At 42.4% G+C, this 20,171-nt stretch overlaps 3 protein-coding genes across 5 annotated transcripts; 2 read left to right on the top strand and 1 right to left on the bottom strand.

Annotated features, from left to right (window-relative positions):
• Positions 1–730: 730 nt before the first annotated feature.
• Positions 731–2,345, bottom strand: LOC109970357 (transcription factor IIIA-like). The gene has a single exon (XM_020617860.1). It carries the CDS (start codon positions 2,246–2,248, stop codon positions 1,196–1,198), a length of 1,053 nt encoding a protein of 350 aa, XP_020473516.1. The 5' UTR covers positions 2,249–2,345; the 3' UTR covers positions 731–1,195.
• yju2b (YJU2 splicing factor homolog B) lies at positions 2,337–7,127 on the top strand. 3 transcript variants are annotated; one of them, XM_020617858.1, is made up of 11 exons: positions 2,337–2,422; positions 3,051–3,117; positions 3,452–3,476; positions 3,593–3,646; positions 3,743–3,825; positions 4,049–4,104; positions 4,203–4,263; positions 4,425–4,567; positions 4,842–5,014; positions 5,338–5,476; positions 6,045–7,127. In XM_020617858.1, exons 3-11 carry the CDS (start codon positions 3,474–3,476, stop codon positions 6,527–6,529), a joined length of 1,197 nt encoding a protein of 398 aa, XP_020473514.1. In that variant the 5' UTR covers positions 2,337–2,422; positions 3,051–3,117; positions 3,452–3,473; the 3' UTR covers positions 6,530–7,127. The 3 variants fall into 3 exon arrangements, with proteins under 3 accessions (XP_020473514.1, XP_020473513.1, XP_020473515.1); XM_020617857.1 differs by lacking the exon at positions 3,051–3,117; XM_020617859.1 differs by lacking the exons at positions 2,337–2,422; positions 3,051–3,117 and adding an exon at positions 2,510–2,528.
• Positions 7,128–7,819: 692 nt separating this feature from the next.
• On the top strand, positions 7,820–19,903 carry c3b.1 (complement component c3b, tandem duplicate 1). The gene is made up of 20 exons (XM_020617865.1): positions 7,820–7,899; positions 8,283–8,321; positions 8,931–9,120; positions 9,776–9,941; positions 10,104–10,174; positions 10,568–10,659; positions 11,002–11,084; positions 11,220–11,307; positions 11,656–11,758; positions 12,372–12,486; positions 13,129–13,244; positions 13,395–13,538; positions 14,285–14,500; positions 14,649–14,849; positions 15,433–15,588; positions 15,861–15,990; positions 16,648–16,716; positions 17,441–17,686; positions 18,460–18,709; positions 19,521–19,903. The coding sequence occupies exons 1-20, from the start codon at positions 7,820–7,822 to the stop codon at positions 19,702–19,704; spliced, it is 2,739 nt and encodes a 912-aa protein (XP_020473521.1). The 3' UTR covers positions 19,705–19,903.
• Positions 19,904–20,171: the final 268 nt, after the last annotated feature.

Raw genomic sequence — 20,171 nt, 5'->3', positions numbered from 1 at the left:
TTTAGCCCCGGAATCTCAAACTCGCACGGAGCTGCTCCTGTTTAGGCCATAAATCTGTTGGTCCAAGCTAAGATGCTCCACCGTGTCTCAGGACAAGAATCTGCAGGTTTTCATTCCAGTCAGTCTGTGCAGCCGGTGATTCCTCTGACAACACACACCTCCTCTGGTACGACAAGTCACCGACATCAGCTGTAGACCCCTGGACCATAATGCTGAGACACATACACTATCAACATGACCAACACATGGGAACATACAAGTCCAAAACCATGGGCTGTTGTGTTAGCCTCCACTCTTCTAGGAGTTATGTGCACCAGATTTGAACCTGGTTGTAGGGATCTGCTACCATTCAGCCCCAAGAGCTACTGTTTACATTCATCAAGAGTGTTTGAAGGGGCTGAGGCTGAAGTTATTCATCACAAAGGTTTAACAGCATCACAGCCATGTTTTACCTCTTCTAAATTATTAGTACGTCTATTTACTCCTGTGACTCCAGCTTCCTGTTACAGGCCTGTCTTTGCTACAAGAACCTCACTTGTTTGCCCACAGATGAAATGCAAGGGGAGTCTAATTTGGAGGACTGTGTATAAACATAAATATGGAATATTTCCATTTGTTGTCCTGCAAAGAATAATAAAGATTAGAGACCAGATCCTTCCATCAACATCCAGACAAGACGCCACATTAACCTGACTTAACACCCAGTAACAAATAGACCACATACATTTAATGAATCCACAGGTTTTATTTTAATATCTTTGTGCCGTTATATTTTTATGATACAAAAGAAAGATAGAATTTAAAGTTCTTCTTTTACAGAATCCACTTTTTATAAAAGCTGATAAAACAGATTTCTCTGAATACAAACGACATAAATAAAGTAATGGCTCCAGAAATAATTTTGAAAAAGTCACCAGGATCTGTTTCTCATCCTGTTGGTAAGCCGACTTCTTCAGAAAGAGTAAGTAAAGAGAAATCAACTCAGCTGGTAGTCTGATCCTTGAGGTTCCAGCCTACCAAACCAAACAGCCCCAGTGCCCAAATGTTCCGACTCTTGGAAGGTGACTTAACAGGAGCAGACAAACCTTTACATATCAAGACTTCCACTAACCAAGTTAGAAATAACAGTACATTACAAATGCTCTTATCAAGTACATGCTGTCCTTATAGTGCTGGTGTGTATTCCTCTACACTGTTAAAGGTGGAGTGTGTCCACAGCAGGGCTGCACAGGAAGGATGAGTCCTGCAGCAGGGACACCAGCTCAGTAGGACCAGCTGGATCAGTCGTCCTCTCAGCGGACACCCTCTGTGACTCAGGGTTCCTCCTCTTTTTGCAGGCCACCCTCTTTCTTTCGTTGTAACCGCTTAACCTGGAAGCAAGCGATCGTTTCGGTCTTGTCATGTTCAGCTTCTTCCTCTCTGGGTCATGGACGATGCTGTGACGCTCGAGGCTCTGTTTCATGCTGAAGGTCTTCCTGCAGCCGGTGTGGGTACAGGCGAAGGGCCGCAGCTCCTCGTGGAAGGAGTTGATGTGACTCTGAAGGTTGAAGGTCGTGGTGAATGACCTGTTACAGCTCTCCCTGGGACACCTGAAGACCACTCGCATCTCTGAGTGGACTTGCTGATGCTGCTGCAGGGATGACGAGTCCCTGAACACCCTGCTGCACCTGTCGCACCTCAGGACGACCCGGTGCTGTTCCCTCCTGTGCTTCAGGTACTCAGTCCAGGTCTTTCCTGAGAAGGTGCAGCCCTCCTCCTTGCAGGGGTATCCTCTGTGCACCTTCTCATGTCGCTTCACCTTGCTGGGGTAGGTGAATCGCATCTGGCAGCCTTCATAAGTGCACTGGTAAAGGGGCAGCTGGGAGTGCTGCTCACACACATGGGACTTCAGCTGTTTGTGCTTCCTGAACTCCAGCCCACAGCCCTCAAACTTACAAACGTACTTCTTGTGTTCATGAGTGTGAATGCGGCTAATGTGCCTGGCCCGGTTGGCGTTGGTGGTGAAGGCCTCCGTGCAGCCATCCACGGTGCACTGAAAAGGCTTCACACCGCTGTGACTGAGCTGATGTCTTGCCAGGTGATAAGGGCTACAGAATGACTTATCACAGCCATCGTACTCACACGCGTAGGGCCTCACTCCAGTGTGTTTACACAGATGAGCGTCCAGTTTCCACTGTTTGTTATAAGCCGCCGAACAGTTGGGAAACGAGCAAATGTAACGTTTGTGCGGCTCCGGTTTAGTTTCCATCTGTGTAGCATCGACAAATAAAACTGAATCCAGCTCGACGGCAAAGCACGTTTTCTCTATCCTGTCACCGGTCCTTCCCACAATACTGTTCGGCTGACGCTACTTCCGTGTAAACATTACCCATCGGCCCCGTGGTTTGTGGGTCGTTTTTGCAGCTACAAGAGAAAAGCTCTTGTAAGTATTTTTTTAATTTTTATCTGTACCTAAGAGTAAACTGTTTTATTTGCAGTTGTCATTTTGGTTAAACTCCGTTTATATTTGCACGAAGAGGATAGTAACGGTACATATTGCTAATGTTAGCCAGCTTGTAGCTGTGATGCGTTCCTATCTGGACGTCACACCAAACTCCACGCAAAAATCCATCAGTTTAATGTTGGGAAATAACTTGTAAAATAACCTGAGCGTTAGGTTAGGTGGGAATTGTTAGGGTGTCAGGTTTGACGTGGTTATTGGTGAAGTTAACCAGCAAGTTAAATGCTTGATGACATGCCAAATTCACAAGTTAACGTTAGATATAGTTAGATCAGTTTGCTGTTTTCAAATATAGAAAAAAGTAAGCGCTAACATTAGCTCATAGCTAACGTTACGTATCATATCAGCATATCATGACGCAAAGCTAGTTTAGCATCTTGAAAATTTATTGAAATAGACTGAAATATCCCGTTAACATAAATATTCAGACCCTTCACTTAGCACTTGGTTAAAACACCTTTGGCACCGATGACATCTTCAGGTCTTCTTGAGAATGAAGCTACAAGCTTGGCACCTTTGTTTTGGACATTTCTTCCATTGTTTTTGGCAGAGGTTTACAAAGTCAGCCAGGTTGGATGGGAGGTAGGATGCACCAAAGCTGAAGTGTCATAACAAAGGTACTGAATACTTGTGTAAATGACATATTTCAGTCTTTTACTTTTAATAAATTTACAAAACACGCCAAAAAGCCACAAAGTGTGGAAAGCTTGAAACAGCCTGGATAATTTCCGTACTGACTGTACCTATGGTTAAATAATTAACATTAATGTGTGTTAGTGCAGTGTTAAAGTTGTTGCCTTTCTCTTGACAGCCAAGGTAAATGAGCTGCAGAGCAGAATCTGAATAAAGCATTATAGCATCGGCTGAGTTATCTCTGTTTACATGTAAACTGTTAGCATTGCTCTGTGGTGTCAGTGACATGATTTTATATTTTTATTTTTTGGTGGAAAGGGGTGGAGATCCAGTCGTCGCTATGGTAAGCCATGATCTGAACCTGCTGTCGTTATACACATAGTTATAACAGTACATGTTTAAATACTCAACTTATCCTCTTTACTAACAAAGTCGTGTACTATCCTGTTTTCTTGACAGGGTGAAAGAAAAGGAACAAACAAATACTACCCTCCAGATTTTGATCCAGCCAAGGTGTGTATGATCACACAAACCAGAAGGTGCTGATCTTTTTGATTCCGCTTTTGTGTTTACATGCTGACTTGCATCTTCATCATTTCTTGTCTTTAGCATGGATCCCTCAATGGCTACCATAATACTCACGCACTGCGGGAGAGAGCCAGGAAACTGTCTCAGGGCATCCTCATTATCAGGTTAGTACACACTGGTAGGATAGCGAAACTGAAATGTACTACTATTTGTACCACATGTAATTAGATGTGGTATATTTATTTGTTATCATTGCTAATATTATTATACAAGACATTCTTTACTTTCCTGTGGTTAAGAACTTACATTTTATGTATAAAAGCAGACGCTAGGCACAAATGGCACAATGTAGCTTTTAGCATCATCAAGGGGTTTGTTTTGTTAAAGGTTTGAGATGCCCTACAACATCTGGTGTGATGGCTGCAAAAATCACATTGGCATGGGTAAGTGTGGAGAGAAACACGACCCATTTAGTCAAGCTGTGTCTGATACTGTGCTTTTTTAAAATAATTTCCATAACCCTGGTGTTTTGTTTGTGCAGGGGTCCGTTACAATGCTGAGAAGAAAAAAGTGGGGAATTACTACACCACGCCAATCTACAGGTAAACAGCGCTGGCATGAATCTGAGCTCTGTGTTGCAGCTTCCAGTAGCTCCTCATACAGCAGAACGTCATCATGAACCTTTCTGACAAAGTGACTTAAATCTGACGTTAAAATGAAGAACTTAACACATTTGCATCTTTTTTTTTCTCTCCTTGACCAGGTTTAGGATGAAGTGCCACCTGTGTGTCAACTACATTGAGATGCAGACAGATCCGGCGACCTGTGACTATGTGATAGTGAGCGGTGCACGCAGGAAGGAGGAACGCTGGGACATGGCTGAAAATGAGCAGATCCTCACCACAGGTAAGGCATTTATGTTGTTTATCTAATAAAAACATGGCTGCTCAGTTTACTTGCATACTGTATACTGGTTTTTGATGGTGCTACATGGGCAGAAAAGGCTTTTCTTTTGATCATGAAGTGTCAGCCCATGTGAAACTGCAAAGATATCTTTGTCATCAGATCCTAGAGGAAGCAGATTTTTTTCAATTAAGGATTGATTATTATACACAAGGACATTAGTCCTTACCTAATTTTTTTTTTGGTTTCTTGTTCTCTCTTGGCTGTCTGTGTGTAGAGCGGACAGAGAAGGAGAAGCTGGAGACAGATCCAATGTACAAGCTGGATCATGGTGGGAAAGACAAGGAGAAGCTCACAAAGGCTCTGCCGTCTCTGTCCGAGATCCAGGACTACCAGTCTGGATGGAAGGATGACTTCCATCTCAACAGCACCCTCCGCAGGAAGTTCAGGGTAAGACCTCTGTGTAGTGATGAGGAAAACAAAGCTTTCTGAAATATTGTTACTAACTCTGGTAGATTTAGGTAGATTTCTTTTTTTAGGAATTCCAGTTTGCAGTGATAAAATAAAAGGATTTGTGTGAACTTGGAGCCCCTCTGTATTTTTCTAATGTGCGTTGTCTAGTACAGTCAACTGTATATTGTTCCATGTCCAACATTCTCTCATATCACCCTCTGTCCACTGGGAGTAAGGAGAGGCTTATGGAAAAACTAAACCTTGACATGGTTTGACATTGTGTTCTAGCATTGAGACTCTGTTTTTAATTGGCGGTGCAGACGGAGAAGAAAGTTCTGGCTGAGCAAGAAGAGAAGGACAATACAGTGAGGATGAGGACCAACCTGTCTATCCCACTGCTGCCAGAGAAGGAAGAGGACAAGAAACTGGCAGCACTGCTCACCTATCAGGCACCTGACTGTAAGTGACTGATCACACACAAACACACACACACTGATTCACTATTTACCTCAGGGCTCCAGGCTAACAGGGATGATACGTATGTCTCGGAGTCAGCGTTGATGGACACATTTGATAGATATGAAGTGTCTGCTTCATGAGGCAGGCGATTGACAGACCTGGAGATAAAAGTTGCAAACATATTATTGTGGAGAGCAGTCATTCGTGCACAGCCTGTGGCCTTTGAAAAAAGTCAGTCGCACCTTAAATAAATGTGACTGATCACTCCCAGTCTGGAGCCCTGTACCTGTAAAATCAACTGGGGGAAAAAGTTATTTACTAAAGTCATTTGACTTGAACCCTGACAGCTGTATCTCTACTAATTCAGTGTTTCACCTGAGGTAGAGCAGCTTTCTATGAAAAGCTTGAGTGAAATGCTACAATCTCATAGAGATTTGTCAACAAGGTTTTGTGATATCCCGCTAGCTAACAAAAAGACACACTAACATGAAAACATATCTTTGCAAAGAGCAGAGTCAGAATTCTCATAACTGGACTTCTTTAAAGTTTTCTCCTCCTTCCTTCTCAGCCTATGAGGACAAGCAGCACAGCAAAAGGAAAGAGATCTCGTCTCGTTCGTGGTTTCAGTCCACCTCAGCCACACCAGGGGGTGCTGCGGGAACTTTGCTCCATAAGCTGGGCCTGCAGGGGAAGGAAGCAGCGGTGGCCAAAGCTCTTGGCTCCTCACACAGTCCGCTGGTCCGCAAACGCACAGGAGGACCGGGAATCAAAAGCGAACCCAGCGCCACCTTCACCCACAGAAAGTCGGACCCTGAAGTCAACGCGTGTGATGGAGAGATTTCAGCGGTCACTCTGACAGTGGAAGATGCTGATATAGCTGATAGACCAACACCATCGGGTCAGGAAGTAGCAGAGACACATGGCAGTGTTAAAACCACAGAGGATGTGGCTAAAGGACTGATGATGTCTGAGGACTTTGACAGAGAGAAGGAGCAGGACCCAAGCAGAGGAGCAGTCACATCACTGGTGGCAGACTACAGCGACTCAGATTGAGACCCTGGACAGTGAGAGCGCTCTCTATGGAAAAGCCGAATGGGACAGGTTCTGCTTTCACTGAACGAAGGCCATAAAGTAAAACTAGGTGCAGATGTTCATCACAGCTGTATCTGCTATAACATGTTTCACTTGTTGACAGACAGTGGTGAACTCATAAATCCAGTCACATTAGAAATCTTCTAAACAAAAACCAGAAATCAGATTTTTAATTGTAAACACTGTGGCCTGCAGAACGCAGCGGTGATGACAGGGTGACGTCACAGTGTTTTCAGGCATTACACTGGCCTCGTGCAAACACAGCTTAAGATATTTGGTTTGATTAAGTTTCTGTTTTCTAGTGACAGAAGTGTGAGAATCCTTGTCAAATTAAATGTGAAATCTGTTAAAACCTTTGTTTGTTGTTTTGATGTGTTTGGGTTCAAGACCCAGCCCAGCTGTAGTGGAATTTGTGAATGGCCCCTTCACCATTGGACACAGATCTGGGATCAGTGAATAAGGCAGCCATGTAGCAGAAACCGTTCTGAAAGAAAATCATTGCTGATCAGGTTTTCCATTAAGCAGTGGTTCAGAGTAATGACCACAGTAATCACTGGCACAGTAGCCTTTTGTTTTAAGCAAAATTATATTTGACAGGACTTTGTTATTCATTTCTGGGGTAAAAGAAATAGTTTACAATAAAATAGTCCATTTTTGCCAAGTACCACAAAATCCTGAATGGTTAAATGTAATGTTTTGTAAAGAGCCTTCTTTGTAAAGTGCTGGTTTATACCTTTTTTTTTTAATGAATTTTTTTTGCCAATGGCCCTAAAGCGTCACTGCTGATTGCAGGTAGCACCGAGACCTTTGGACACTTGCTCACAACACAAATCTTTAAAACATTTTCAGAAAACATGCTGGACTTGAAATGGGTTTGTCAGAAGCAAGTCTCTAGCGACAGTTTGACTTCACAGGGTTTGATGTAGCTTTTCAAATGGCCAGCCCTGCACTGTGTGTTTTGTATGCTAACTGCAGTTAGTGATGGTGAGCCTTGTTCTGGGCCAAACTTTAAGCATAACTGGAAAAAACACATTGATTTCTGTCTGAAGAATCCAAATCCAGTGGTTCACTGTGAAATGTTTCTACATGGTAATGCGGGTCCCTGTGGTCCACACCAGGACTCGACTTGTTGTCCAGCAGGGCTGCAGTTGGTTTGTTTGGCTGCAGACATAGGAGGGGTCTGGGAGTCTGCTAGAGTAGTTGAGTGTCTCTCCAGGGGCCACAGTCCACTGAGACTCCTGCTCCGTCGAGATGGGCCAGTGGACGCTGCACAGCATTTTATTTCTCGTGCTTCTCTGCTACTCCAATGGACAAAGTGAGCATAGACGACGGTAGGCTGTTTTACTTCTCCACTTTCTGTTGACTGTGTGTGTGCATTCATGAACTGCTGCTTGCCTGTTTTTGCAGTGCTTTGTATTGAAAAGTAGAATTAAAACATTCACAAACAACCGTATGAATTATAAATATAGTGTTTTCAGCTATAGAAACATTATTGTTATGGTGGCATGTCTTTAAAAAAAGAAAACAATGAGACTTTCTCTAGTAAAACCCATAATAATGTTATCTTTGTTGGTTCTCTCCTTGTTTTAATTTTTAGTAGTGACCATGCTGAAGCTAATAACCATGTGACCTATCACACACTGTTCCTTTTACCTCTGCCTCACTGTGCTCTGATGTGTAATGACTGAATCAATACTGTCTTGTTTACTTGCAGCACACAGAAGCCTGATGACACAATTAGTTTTTCTCCGAGGTACAGTTGCTACTCAAATACCCAGCCTTCCATCCTTTAATACACCAGTCAAACCAAGCTGTATTACTACTTGATGCATGAGTTCAGTTCTTCTCTAGACCATATACTGTCAAGCCTCAGTTGTAGGGATGTAGATTTCTGACATCACTCCTCAGTTCTCCCTCTTTCTCTACTTGCTTTTCACAACCAAACATTTAAGTATTGTTGCTTGTTTTTAGTGGTAATAGTAGCTTTAGTTGGGATCTAATAGTAGTAGCGTTATTCAGGATCTGAGATATTGAGCCCATGTTCCCCTTCCCCTGAAAAGATACACAAAATAATATCTCAGAATTAAAAAAAAAAATCAATGTAATTCTTTTAGCTGTTTCTTTAAATCTATTAGCATATATTTAATGTGATGTTTACTTCCTGGCATATAAAGCTAAATGCAGATGTTAAAGCCTTTTCTGCACTTCCAGGAGAGTATTGGCATTTTATTTTAATAGTGGTAGTGCTGAAGGGGACACACAGATGTCTTTAAACCAGTGTAAATATTGATCTATTATTGAAAAATGTAGCCTATAAATATCTTGAACTTCATCTGCCTCATGTTGTGGTGTGGTCCTACAGGTTCAAGCTGCTGACTCCAGACCTGCTAAAGACAGACACCCAGGAGAACATCTACCTACAAGCAGACGGCGTGTCCGACCCTGTCACCGTCTCCATCCTCATCCAGGACTTCAGTAAGACCGTTAGGCTGCTTGAGGACTCTGTCACACTCAGTCGGGAAAATGGATTCTGTACTCTCAAGGCTATACAGGTGACTGTTTTATCATCCAGGCTATTTTAAGAAGACCAGCCTACAACACTAATGGCTTTGCATGGTCACCAGCTCCCTATAAATAAGCTAAAGATGACACTGAAAGTGAGAATTAGGAGGAGATATATATATACACTTGGGTGATGTATTCTAATAATACTACACTCATCATATATTGAGATAACAGAAGTTATTTAAATGAGCTCCCTACATAGACAACAATGAGTGATAATAATAATAAACAGCTGCGCTTAGGGATTTCTTGTCACAGCAAATTTGACATGTCTGCTATGACAGTAACAATAAACAGTAACCATGGCAAACATGAAATAATACATTCATTCAGAGTTTACACACAGTCACAGGTCAGTGATTTTTATTTGAGTCTGTACTGTGTGATTACTTAGGCTACATGTTGCAGTGAACCAAAATATGTGTGCACTACATCCAGGCGACATAGCGTGGGGGCCAAATATACGTTGGGAGAATGTCACCATTTATGCTGTGATGCTATAAAAACATATTAACTGAAAGGGATGAGTTCTCTAACCCTTGTTCTTTTGTGTTAACAGATAATCCCAGAGAGATTATGGCAACCCTGTGAATTGTGCAGACAATACAAGTCATCCTGCTTCTCCATCTCATTTTGTTCCAGCTTCCCTCGGATCAGCTGAATCGTGAAGAGAAAAAGAACAAGTTTGTGTATCTGAACGTGACCTTTATGGGCTTCCACTCTGAGGAGAGGGAACTGATGGTGTCCTTTCATTCTGGGTACATCTTCATCCAGACCGACAAACCCATCTACAACCCCGGAGATACTGGTGAGAACTAGAAACAGTACTAATATAAGTGGTACTAGTACTAAGAAGGATGATGCAACTTGTAGACAGAGGTATCAGCGGTGTTTGTTTGATTTACAAGAAATGAAAGTTTTCATTTCGAATGTTTTTCACCTGCTCTTTTGTCTGTTTCTTCTTCTCCAGTTCGGTTCAGAGCCTTTGTGTCCTCTCCATCGTTTAAGGCCTTTGACAGCTCCATCACAATAGACATCAAGGTAAAAGAGTAAACGATTAGGAAAGAATTGGCAACTATTCTGATAATGACAGAATTCGGTGCTTTTCTCTGTTTTCTCTTATTTTAAAATGACTATCTTTGGGTTTTAAACTGTTGCTCAGACAAAACAAGACATTTGAAGACTTGGTGTTTCAGAAATGTTTGGGCACTTTTTTTCAGTATTTTCAAATTTAATATTTAATAAATTAATTGATAATAATCCTTAGATGCAGCCATATTAAATATGATGTCTTACTATAAATGTTTTATACTTTGGGGGAGGTACAGTGCAACAAGTTTGCAGACACAGTGGGTTGTAGAAATATTTCGTTGACATCCTGTTGATGAGGCTTTGTTAGCTCAGAAAACACATTTTTGTGTCTGCTTGTTTCAGAATCCAGACGGTGTGGTGGTTAAACAGATCTTTAGGAGTAGAGCTGTCAATGGAGTCTTCCCAGACACATTTCCTCTCCCTGAAATTGTCAAGTAAGATCAATTCATTTTTCAACACCTTCCGGTGCCAAGAGAATTTTTGCATTCACCTACTTTTGCACCAGCATCTTGCTTATTATACATCCAGCACAATCACATTCCCCAAGATATTAAAAAGATTTATTTTAAAAGCAATAAGTTAAAGTAAAATGCAGATCCATTAAGATCCAGGATTATCAGGATGAGGCTTTACTGGAGGCAAAAGGACACATGCTGATTCCTTGAGGTTTTTCAGCTTTATAAAATCTCCACCTCAGTAACTTCTATGACTTTTAACTTCATGAGAATGGGCAGCATTCAGACAGCTTTTCTCTAATATGGCTGAATGTACGGCAGTGAAGGAACGTGGTTGGTGACTGCGAAGTTTGACCACTGGCAGCAGAACACGTTCACCTCCCAATTTGAGGTGAAGAAATATGGTAGGTGAAGTTACACTGTGCACACTTTGCCAGTAACATCAGTAACAGCTTTCACACTTTAAATCATTTAATTGAGGAGGTATACACCTGCAGTGTAATAGTTATGATTTACTTTTATGGTGTGTTGTGTTTCAGTGCTTCCTGCTTTCAATGTTACCTTGACTCCCAGGAAGTCCTTTCTCAGCCTGGATGACACTGAGCTGGAAGTAGAGATCTCAGCCAGGTTGGTCTGAGATACTCACACAGAAACACACACTTATTTGACTCTTATCCCTCACTAACATAGTAAAGTAAACCTAATCTCATGATTAGTCTCTCTGATTGAAATTTGACTGTTGCTCTAGTTGACTATCATAGTAACTCTATGTGCCAAATCCTACGCATCCTGTGCTTAGTTTAGCACAATCCTTATCCTATCCTTAACTCTAAAACCATGACCCAACCCTCTTTTAGCAACTGAAGATGTCAGTAGATGCAAAATGTTTTGTGCAAGATCCCCACACCAAAACTATGACCACAAAAATGAATGAAGACCACTGACTGCTGACTAACCACTGCTGTGGTGTTTCAGGTACCTATATGGGGAGCAAGTTCAAGGGACGGCCTATGTGGTGTTTGGAGTGAAGATCAACAAAGAGATGAGAAGGTTGCCTTCAGTGAAGCAGGTGTCAGATGTAAGTCACTGCCCCAGCTAAATATGTGCCATCTTTCTGCAGTACCTGTGAGCTATGTAATAACTTGTAATGGTGGCAAAATTACCCTTATTTCTGTCAAATGTTTGGTGAAGTAAAAAGAGCCTGCACACTAGGGATGGGATGATATATCGAAAATCAATATATCGCGATACAAAAACGTCACTATATATATTGTTTTATCTAGCGATATGTATCGCGCGGCCTCCATACACCAGGGACCTCATATGTTTTGTAAATAAGATGTAGTTGGTATATATGGTTGTTCTTTACATAGAAAGAAGAAAAAAGTACAAATGTTCCTGAGCTATTCATACATTGTTGTCACTGAATTTTTACTTCTATCATGATTGAATTGAATCGTACACACCGTATTGTGTATAGAGAAAAAACACAACGTCATTCCATCCCTATCACACACTGACTAAATGCTCCAAAATGTTTGTTTATTCTTGGTCTGGATAAACACGGTTTTTGGAGCATTAAATCAGCCTACATACCTGATGTAAAGACATTTGTTGGGGAGGTCCACGCACGTCGTTCAACGTATTTGTCAAATGGTTCGTAAAATGACTGCGCTCTTGTTCTGTTGCAGCTGGACGGAGGAGTCGCCAGGCTCAGTGTGGAGGAGATCAAGAGAGCTTACCCCAACATTCGATCTTTGGTGGGCAACTCTGTGTACGTCAAGGCGTCTGTGCTCACCAAGTCAGGTAAGCACACATAAAGAACAACAAATGGAGACTGTAGGGAACAAGCCAGGACATAAGATGCTATGTGATGAGTGTGAACAAATGGTGATGTGGGCTGTTTAGTGCTGCTGCCTCTAATCATATTAGCCAAATCAAGGTTTGTTGGTTTTTCTGTATCACAGCTCAGTAAGACCAAACTCTTCATGTTATAATCAGGACAGAGTTTATTTTATCGCCCCGACAGAAAGGATCAGTGGCATCATCTGTGCAGATCTGGTTTTGAAATGTAGCCTGTGGTTAGATGTGCATCAACATGCTCTTTAGCCTCCTGAATAAACTGAAGTCATCATAAACTTTGACTCTTTCCTTTATCACAACAACAGGAGAAAAGTCGACCTTGTGAAAAAACACAAAACGGCACTGAGCTTGAAACTGGCAGCTGTTATTTTATGTCTGAAAGTAGAAGTCCTGTTGAGCTGACATCCGAAGCTGTTACAAATAAAAACTGCATTAAAATTGTTAGTTTTACCCAATAAATGTTTTAAAATTCTGCAATATTTCTTCTGGAACTGTGAAAAATCAGAAAAAATGTAGAGAACCTTAGAGTCTAGTTCATGACATTAGTGTTGCTGCTGTTTGATTCTGGTTTTTCTCCTGGTACAGGCAGTGACCTAGTTGAAGCTGAAAAGACCGGGATTAAAATTGTGAAGTCTCCCTACGTTGTATCCTTCAAAGACATACCGAAGTACTTCAAACCAGGCCTACCCTTTGACGTCACAGTAAGAAACCGGATATTCTTTTGTTTTTTTTTTTGGGATGACCAGTAAAATCAAATACCAGACATCAGATATACTCTGGGTCCTGTGATTTTGTGTTCTGAGTTTAGTCACTGTGAGTCAAAAATGGTAACATGTAGACATTTTTCCTAGATCCAGGTTAGTCACCACGATGGCTCCCTGAGCCGTAACGTCCCCATCAAGCTGAATTTTCTGGACTCACCGCTGGTTGTCACCTCTGGCACTGTCAGGGCCACCGTCAACATGCCCAAGGATCAACAACCACAAACCATCACTGTTAGTATCACTGCATGCTGCTTTCAGTCACAGAGCTTCTACCCACCTGCAGCTGGATGAGCATAGATCTAAAACTAAGGTCTCATGCTGTGGGAAGTGGACTTCAAACAGACTGTTTATACTGGGCTGCAGTGGTTCTTTCCTGTAACATATCGGCCTGCCTGGCCTCATGGGAGACTCTTGGCTCCAAGGGTGCAAGGGTAGAGTGCATGCAAGTAGGACGTTCGGCTGACAAGCATGTAGGCCGTCCAGTGGTTTTGCTCAGACTGAGTAAAATTACTGGTCAGGCTTTTTTCAGCCCTGCTGTTGCTACAGATAATGCAGATTATTTTTATGCTGTCAGTGCATTTAATTTAGTCATTGCCATTGGGATGGAAAAAGAATTTCAATAAATGTAATAAAAACGCTTCTGAAATCACCAACCCTAAATTTAATCTATGACCTGAAAACCATGAATCCTTCCACTGTATTCAGTATGGTTAGGTCCAAAGACCTCCCCTATAGAAACACTTGGAATCTCCCACTTCCTGTTTGACAGTCTGGACCTGGAGCCTGAAAGAACAAAGTACATACAATTTATTGGTAACTCAATTTTGAAACTCCAGAAATAAATCATTTTATATAGATGTGACGCCATGTAGCTATTTTCTATGTTTTCTATCCATGTGACAGCGAACAACAGGGCATCTCTTTGGATTTATGAAGGCAAAACTGTCACAAACTGAATTTGTTTTATTGTTTCCCAGGCTGAGACGGTTCAGGCCGACCTGAGACTAGAGCAGCAGGCCAGACAGCAGGTCACTGTTCAGCCGTACATCGCCTTCAGCCACCACCAGCAAAACTACCTGTACATCTCCACAGGGGTCAACACAGTGTCTGTAGGAGACATACTACCCCTAAGGCTCATCATCGCTGTTGCAGACCAGACACACAGAGACCTCATCAAACAAATTACCTACCTGGTGAGACGAGAGCACCACATCACATTTCCAATGCACATGGAATTAAAAACACAGAAGCTAAAAGTAGAACAATCAAGAAACACAAAATCTGAGGAGAGACAAACAAGAAGTATTAACCATGAGTGGCTCCCTTTCTGGACTGTCTCAGGTGCTCAGTAAGGGCAAAATCATGAACGCTGGGCACGTGGATGCGACTGGTCAGGATGTCACCAGCGTCAGACTGGCAGTCACCGCGGAGATGATGCCATCGTTCCGTTTTGTGGCTTTCTACAGCATCCCCTGGGAGAGGCATGAGGAGGTGGTGTCAGACTCCATCTGGATTGATGTGGCAGATTCCTGTGTTGGAGGGGTCAGTACTCAGCTTGGCCTCAGAGGTCACTGGCAGAGTTTGGAAAGGTTACTGACAAAGTAATCACAGCAACACACGGTGTGTGTGTGTGACAATAAAAGTCAGGCTCTGTTCACCCTGCGAGGCTTAAAGGATAAAGCTGTCAGTATTGTGTGTTTTCCTTATAATCAACACATACCATGAAAAGACCAAAACCAACAGTGAATGTATCCTACTACCAAGTGTCATCTGTACATCTGAAGCCTGATATACAGTAAATGAATCCTCTGAGCCACAGAGCTTCATCGGTTAAACAACTTTTAAAACAAACATCACGCTGTTGCATCAGATGGGACATGTTCCGTCATTACTGTGAACACACACACTGTTATTGATCTTAACTCAGTCCCACACACACCGTCCTACTGCAGAAAGAAACAAGGAAACACCTTCCTTGTTAACCTTATTCTTAAAATCTGATTTACTCTTCAAATCTTTTTTGTTTGACTATTTGCATAATTTTTTGAGGTTTGCCAGTCCTGGCCTGAAACATGACACTTTCCTCAGTCATCAAATGTTGTTTGTCTTTCTTTCTCCCCTATAGCTGAAAGTTGGACCAGTGGGCGAAAAATACCGAGACTACACACCTGGGAAGGGCTTTAGCTTTAGGGTCAGAGGTGACCCGGGGGCAAAGGTCAGCCTGGTGGCTGTGGACAACGCTGTCTACCTGCTCAGCAGGGACAGACTCACCCAGAGGAAGGTGTGTGTTTCTGTGTGTTACAACAACATCCACTGCATTGAAACTGAAAAAGGATACATGTAGAATCTGTTCTGTTTAAGGCTTTCATTATAAATTAGTCTATTAATTCAGAAGTGATGCATTGACACGTAGTTAATAGTAGAAGCTGGTGTCACACGTCAACAGGTTGTTTGTTGTTCTATACCATAAACCACCTGTCTTTACAAAGTGCTGTACTGAAACTCAGACACAGAGCTGTAAAAACCTGATGTCTCCTCATCTTGGTTGCTTAGATCTGGGACGTGGTGGAGCACAGTGACATCGGCTGCACCCGAGGGGGAGGCATGAACGCCATGGGGGTGTTCACAGATGCAGGACTGCTCTTTCACTCCAGCACCGGGCACAAAACCCCAATCAGACAAAGTACCCACCCCCTTGTGTTAGGAGAATTTCAGCTGCTATGTTACTGTCAAAAATATAACAAAGGACTAAACAAGGAGGCAGAAGTCGTCCACGTCTTCTGGCTTCTCCACTGAGGCCGCTGAGCAGAACTCAAGTTTAATTTACAGGATTAACTCATGTGCTTGAGCAAACATAAGAGGTTTACTCATCAGGTCATTGTGACAGTTTTTATTGATTAATGCATTTATTAGATAAACTAAACATCTTAAATCTTAACATCTTGCAGTTGAATGAATAATTAGTACAAAATTTACTAATTTAAATAAAAAAATTTAAGTAGGACTTCACATGTCATCTCTAAATGTCATTCTATGTACCGCATATTACTGTTGTGTATTAGGCTTGTGCTGAACTGCAGGTTCTCCTGTATGGTACAGGTTAATTTGCCAGGGGTCATTTCTGACAGAGTCACAGCTATGAGGCCTCACGACCCAAAGCCAATGTGACAAACAGGGACTCATATGTCCAGCCAGTATAATGCTGGTATTTGATAGCTTCCTGGTGATTGCAGTTACCTTGTGCCTTTATTTAATATCTTGACTATATGCATTCATTTACTTCCCATACTCAAATTTGTTATCCTTTCCTCTCTCATCTCCTCTTTTCTCTTATCCTCAGCCCTGCAGTGTTCAGGCAGTGCCAGGAGGAGGCGCTCTGCTGAACAGTTGCAGCGTAAAGCCCAGCTGGGTGAGTGTCCTCTCATCACAGAGGGTTGGTGGCATGGTGACGCAGCAGTTAAAGCTGTGGCCTCTGGGTTCAAGCTACCGCCTTTCTGTGTGGAGTCTACATGTTGCCCCTGTGCCTGCGTGGGTTCTCTCCGGGTACACCGGCTTCCTCCCAAAGTCCAGAGACAAGCAGCTTAGGTTGACTGGAGACTCTTGACTGGCAACCTGTCCAGTGTGGACCCCGCCTAATGTCAGCTGGGATTGGCTCCAGAGGCATTTAGCATTAAAAAAGTTAGAAAGGTATTGTGGCAAATGTGTCAGCAACATCAACAATTATTTGGAGCCATGTTTCAGGCCACCTGGTGAATATAGGTGTTATCTTTTTAGCTTATTTAGATCTAAAAAGAAAAACAATCTGTCTCTTTAGCTGCAAGTTTTTCTACTTTCTTAACCTGCTGGTCATCAACTTTGTCTGTCTGGGGCTTGGCAGGTTGTGTTCAGTTCAATTCAGTTTTATTTGTATAGCGCCAAAACACAACAAAAGTTGTCTCAGGACACTTTACAGAGTAAATTATTATTATTATAGAGGAAAAACCCAATAAATCCCCCTTGAGCAAGCACTGACATGGTCAGTGGCGTGTGCTGATAGTGAGTCATACAGTAAATGACACCATAATTAATTGTTGAGAAGAAACTATTGATTACTTTATTACTAATATTGATGTCTCCACCCCACACGCCTCCAGAGAGCCACTACAAGGAGAAGCTGCAGCACCGCTGCTGTAAGGACAGCCTTCGGGAGATCCCCACGCCGTACTCCTGTATGCGACGCTCCCTCTACATCACTGAGGGCTGGGAGTGCATTCGGGCTTTCCGCTACTGCTGCGCCACCTACAGAGACCAGGAGTTTAACACAGAGATTCCCACCACCCCACCACCCATGACCACAACCTCACCTCCACCCAGATCCACTACTCCATTCCTGCATGTCGGTGCGTTGGCGCATGGCCCCTGCTACACACTTGGCCTGAGTACTTACTGTTCCTGAACTTTATCTTTTGCATTCTGTTTAATTTTTAACTTGCATTATATCTGAAAACATTTTAAGAAATAGCTTTGAAATGCTGTGGTATAATGTTTACCTGTTGTGTTGTTGGTTTGGAGTGATGCTACATTTGCTGATCATCACTAAACACAATATACAGCTGCAGATGGCGGGAGTATCGTTAGTATTTCGGGTACTTGATCAAAGTGTTGAAGAAATTAAAATTTGACCTGAGGAGACGCCCCAATAACCAAATGTTTACTGTTCGGTGCACAATATACACATGTGCAGTGCGTGCACGACATCTGTAGTTTGAGCCCAGGCGCCGACATTTGTCACAGGTCTCCCCCCTGCTCCCTGTCTCTGTCTCCCTTGTCCACTGTTACATGACCCACTTACAAAATAAAGGCAAAATGTGCCCAAAACATAACTTAAATTTTTGGCGCTAGATAAATAATCACAGGACAGTCTGTTATTACAATTCATCCTCAGGGGGACATGAAACAGTAAATGTAAACAGCTTATGTGTGTTTACAAGAGACCTCCACCAGGCACCTTTGGGAATTCGTATGTGTGGGTGCAGACATGTGAACAGCTCCTTGACTGATATATACGAGCCTTATCTAATAAGAGATGTGGAATAAGATGAAGACCTTCTATTCATATATAAATGTCTCCATATAGATTTTGAACTAAAATGTGAATTACCTGGGTTGTCAGGAATACCTGGAGAACGTGTACGACTTCATCGAGTTGGAGTGTCTGCACAACCTGGACTGGGTGGAGGTGGACTGCACATGCTCCATACAGTGGAACGCAGAGTAGAAGAGAGATATTTGTCTGTGGCAGTACAGGAGGAGGAGGAGGAGGAGGAGTACCTGGATGAGACTCAGGTGTATTTGCGTTCCAAGTTCTATGAGTCTTGGCTGTGGACAGATGTTATCCTGCCCAACCATGCAGACAGAGACGGGTAAGTGGAGTAGAAGCTGCATCAGAGACAGAACAGTCTCACTGGATTAATAAAACCTCATCTGGTGCGACAGAGTTGCCTGTTAGATTTGATCTATATTAGTACAGTTTTCTAATCTCTTAGGTTGTTGCAGAGAAAAATTGGTTGGGAATTGGCATGAAAATATGGTAAAAAGGTAAAAAAAATAATTAAATAAAAGCTAAAAAATATGACCAGAATTTATCTAGGGACATTTAGGTATCAGACAGAAAAGAATCTGTCCAGCCACTGACGTTCGGTTACGCTGCCTAACAAATAGAAGGACACGACCGTTTCATCATATCGGACAGAAAGTAACTGTAGAAATTCTCTGGGTTGCATCGTGCTGTGTTTGGTCAGTGATAACGGCTGAACAAACGGCTCCGAGTCAACAGAGCTGACTCTGTTCACCTGTGGTAACCAAACACACACTGATCTGTGTTGCCCTGTCCTGTACGTGTGCATGTGCACACAAACATTCATGTTCTGTACTAATGTATGTGTGGCATGACCTTGTTTACATTGTGAAATGCAGCAGTCGACCTAAGAATTGCAAGATGTATGTTGAAACATTAGAAAGTCCATCTGTAATTCTAAAAAGACACACTAAAGAATAGTAGTTTACAGCCACTCTTTTCAATTTTAAGTCTTATTTGTATGTTTATTTGTTTCCTGTAAATCAATATTTAAACAACCGTGCTACACAGATGTTTATGCTGCATTTACTAAAACAGCTGCTGTTGTGACCTCGGACCTTCTTGCTGGTGATAACAGACATCGATTTGATCAACAGGTTGGCGTCCAAGAATGTGGACAGCGTTTTACCTGACAGCATCACAGAGTGGGGAGTTCTGGCAGTCAGCGCATCACCTCATACAGGTAGGAGGAGGAGGAAGACGACGAGGAGGAGGAGGGTGAGGTGGGAGTCAAGGTCTGTAATCAGTTCTCAAAACCTGACACAGTCTGGCATGACATGACAACTTTTACAGCTCTTAGCAAACACAAAATGGGCAAATGTTTTTGCACAAACAAAGCGATGTCGATCGTCATCCTGCTTCTACTGGTATACTTTAAAATTTAGCAGTGTGAGAGGCTCCACCTGCAGTGCTTTGTTTGGTACTGAAGGTTAAATCACTTTGAGTTACTCAGTACTGGCAGGAAAACCATTCATTCAAACAAAATGGATCAAGCTGTTGTCAAGTCATTGTTTTATTTTTATTTCCTTAAATCTCGTCCAGTCGGTGCCGGAAAAGAGAAAAAGCTTTGTGCTCACAATCCAAAAACATCCAACAAATCCAGAAAATCTTAAGGTGCTCTTGAAGCTGGACCATAACAGAAATGACAAAAATGAGAAAACCTACTTCAGGCACCAGGTGGACTATGTTGAAAAGCCTTTATTTAATCAGGCATCTCAGTAAAAAATGTCAACTGTTAAGAAAATAAT

This window comes from Monopterus albus, unplaced genomic scaffold (assembly GCF_001952655.1).
Source record: "Monopterus albus unplaced genomic scaffold, M_albus_1.0 scaffold195.1, whole genome shotgun sequence".
Lineage (NCBI taxonomy): Eukaryota > Metazoa > Chordata > Actinopteri > Synbranchiformes > Synbranchidae > Monopterus > Monopterus albus.
The sequence above is the reverse complement of the archived record's forward strand: the minus strand, read 5'-3'. Positions and strand labels throughout refer to the sequence as shown.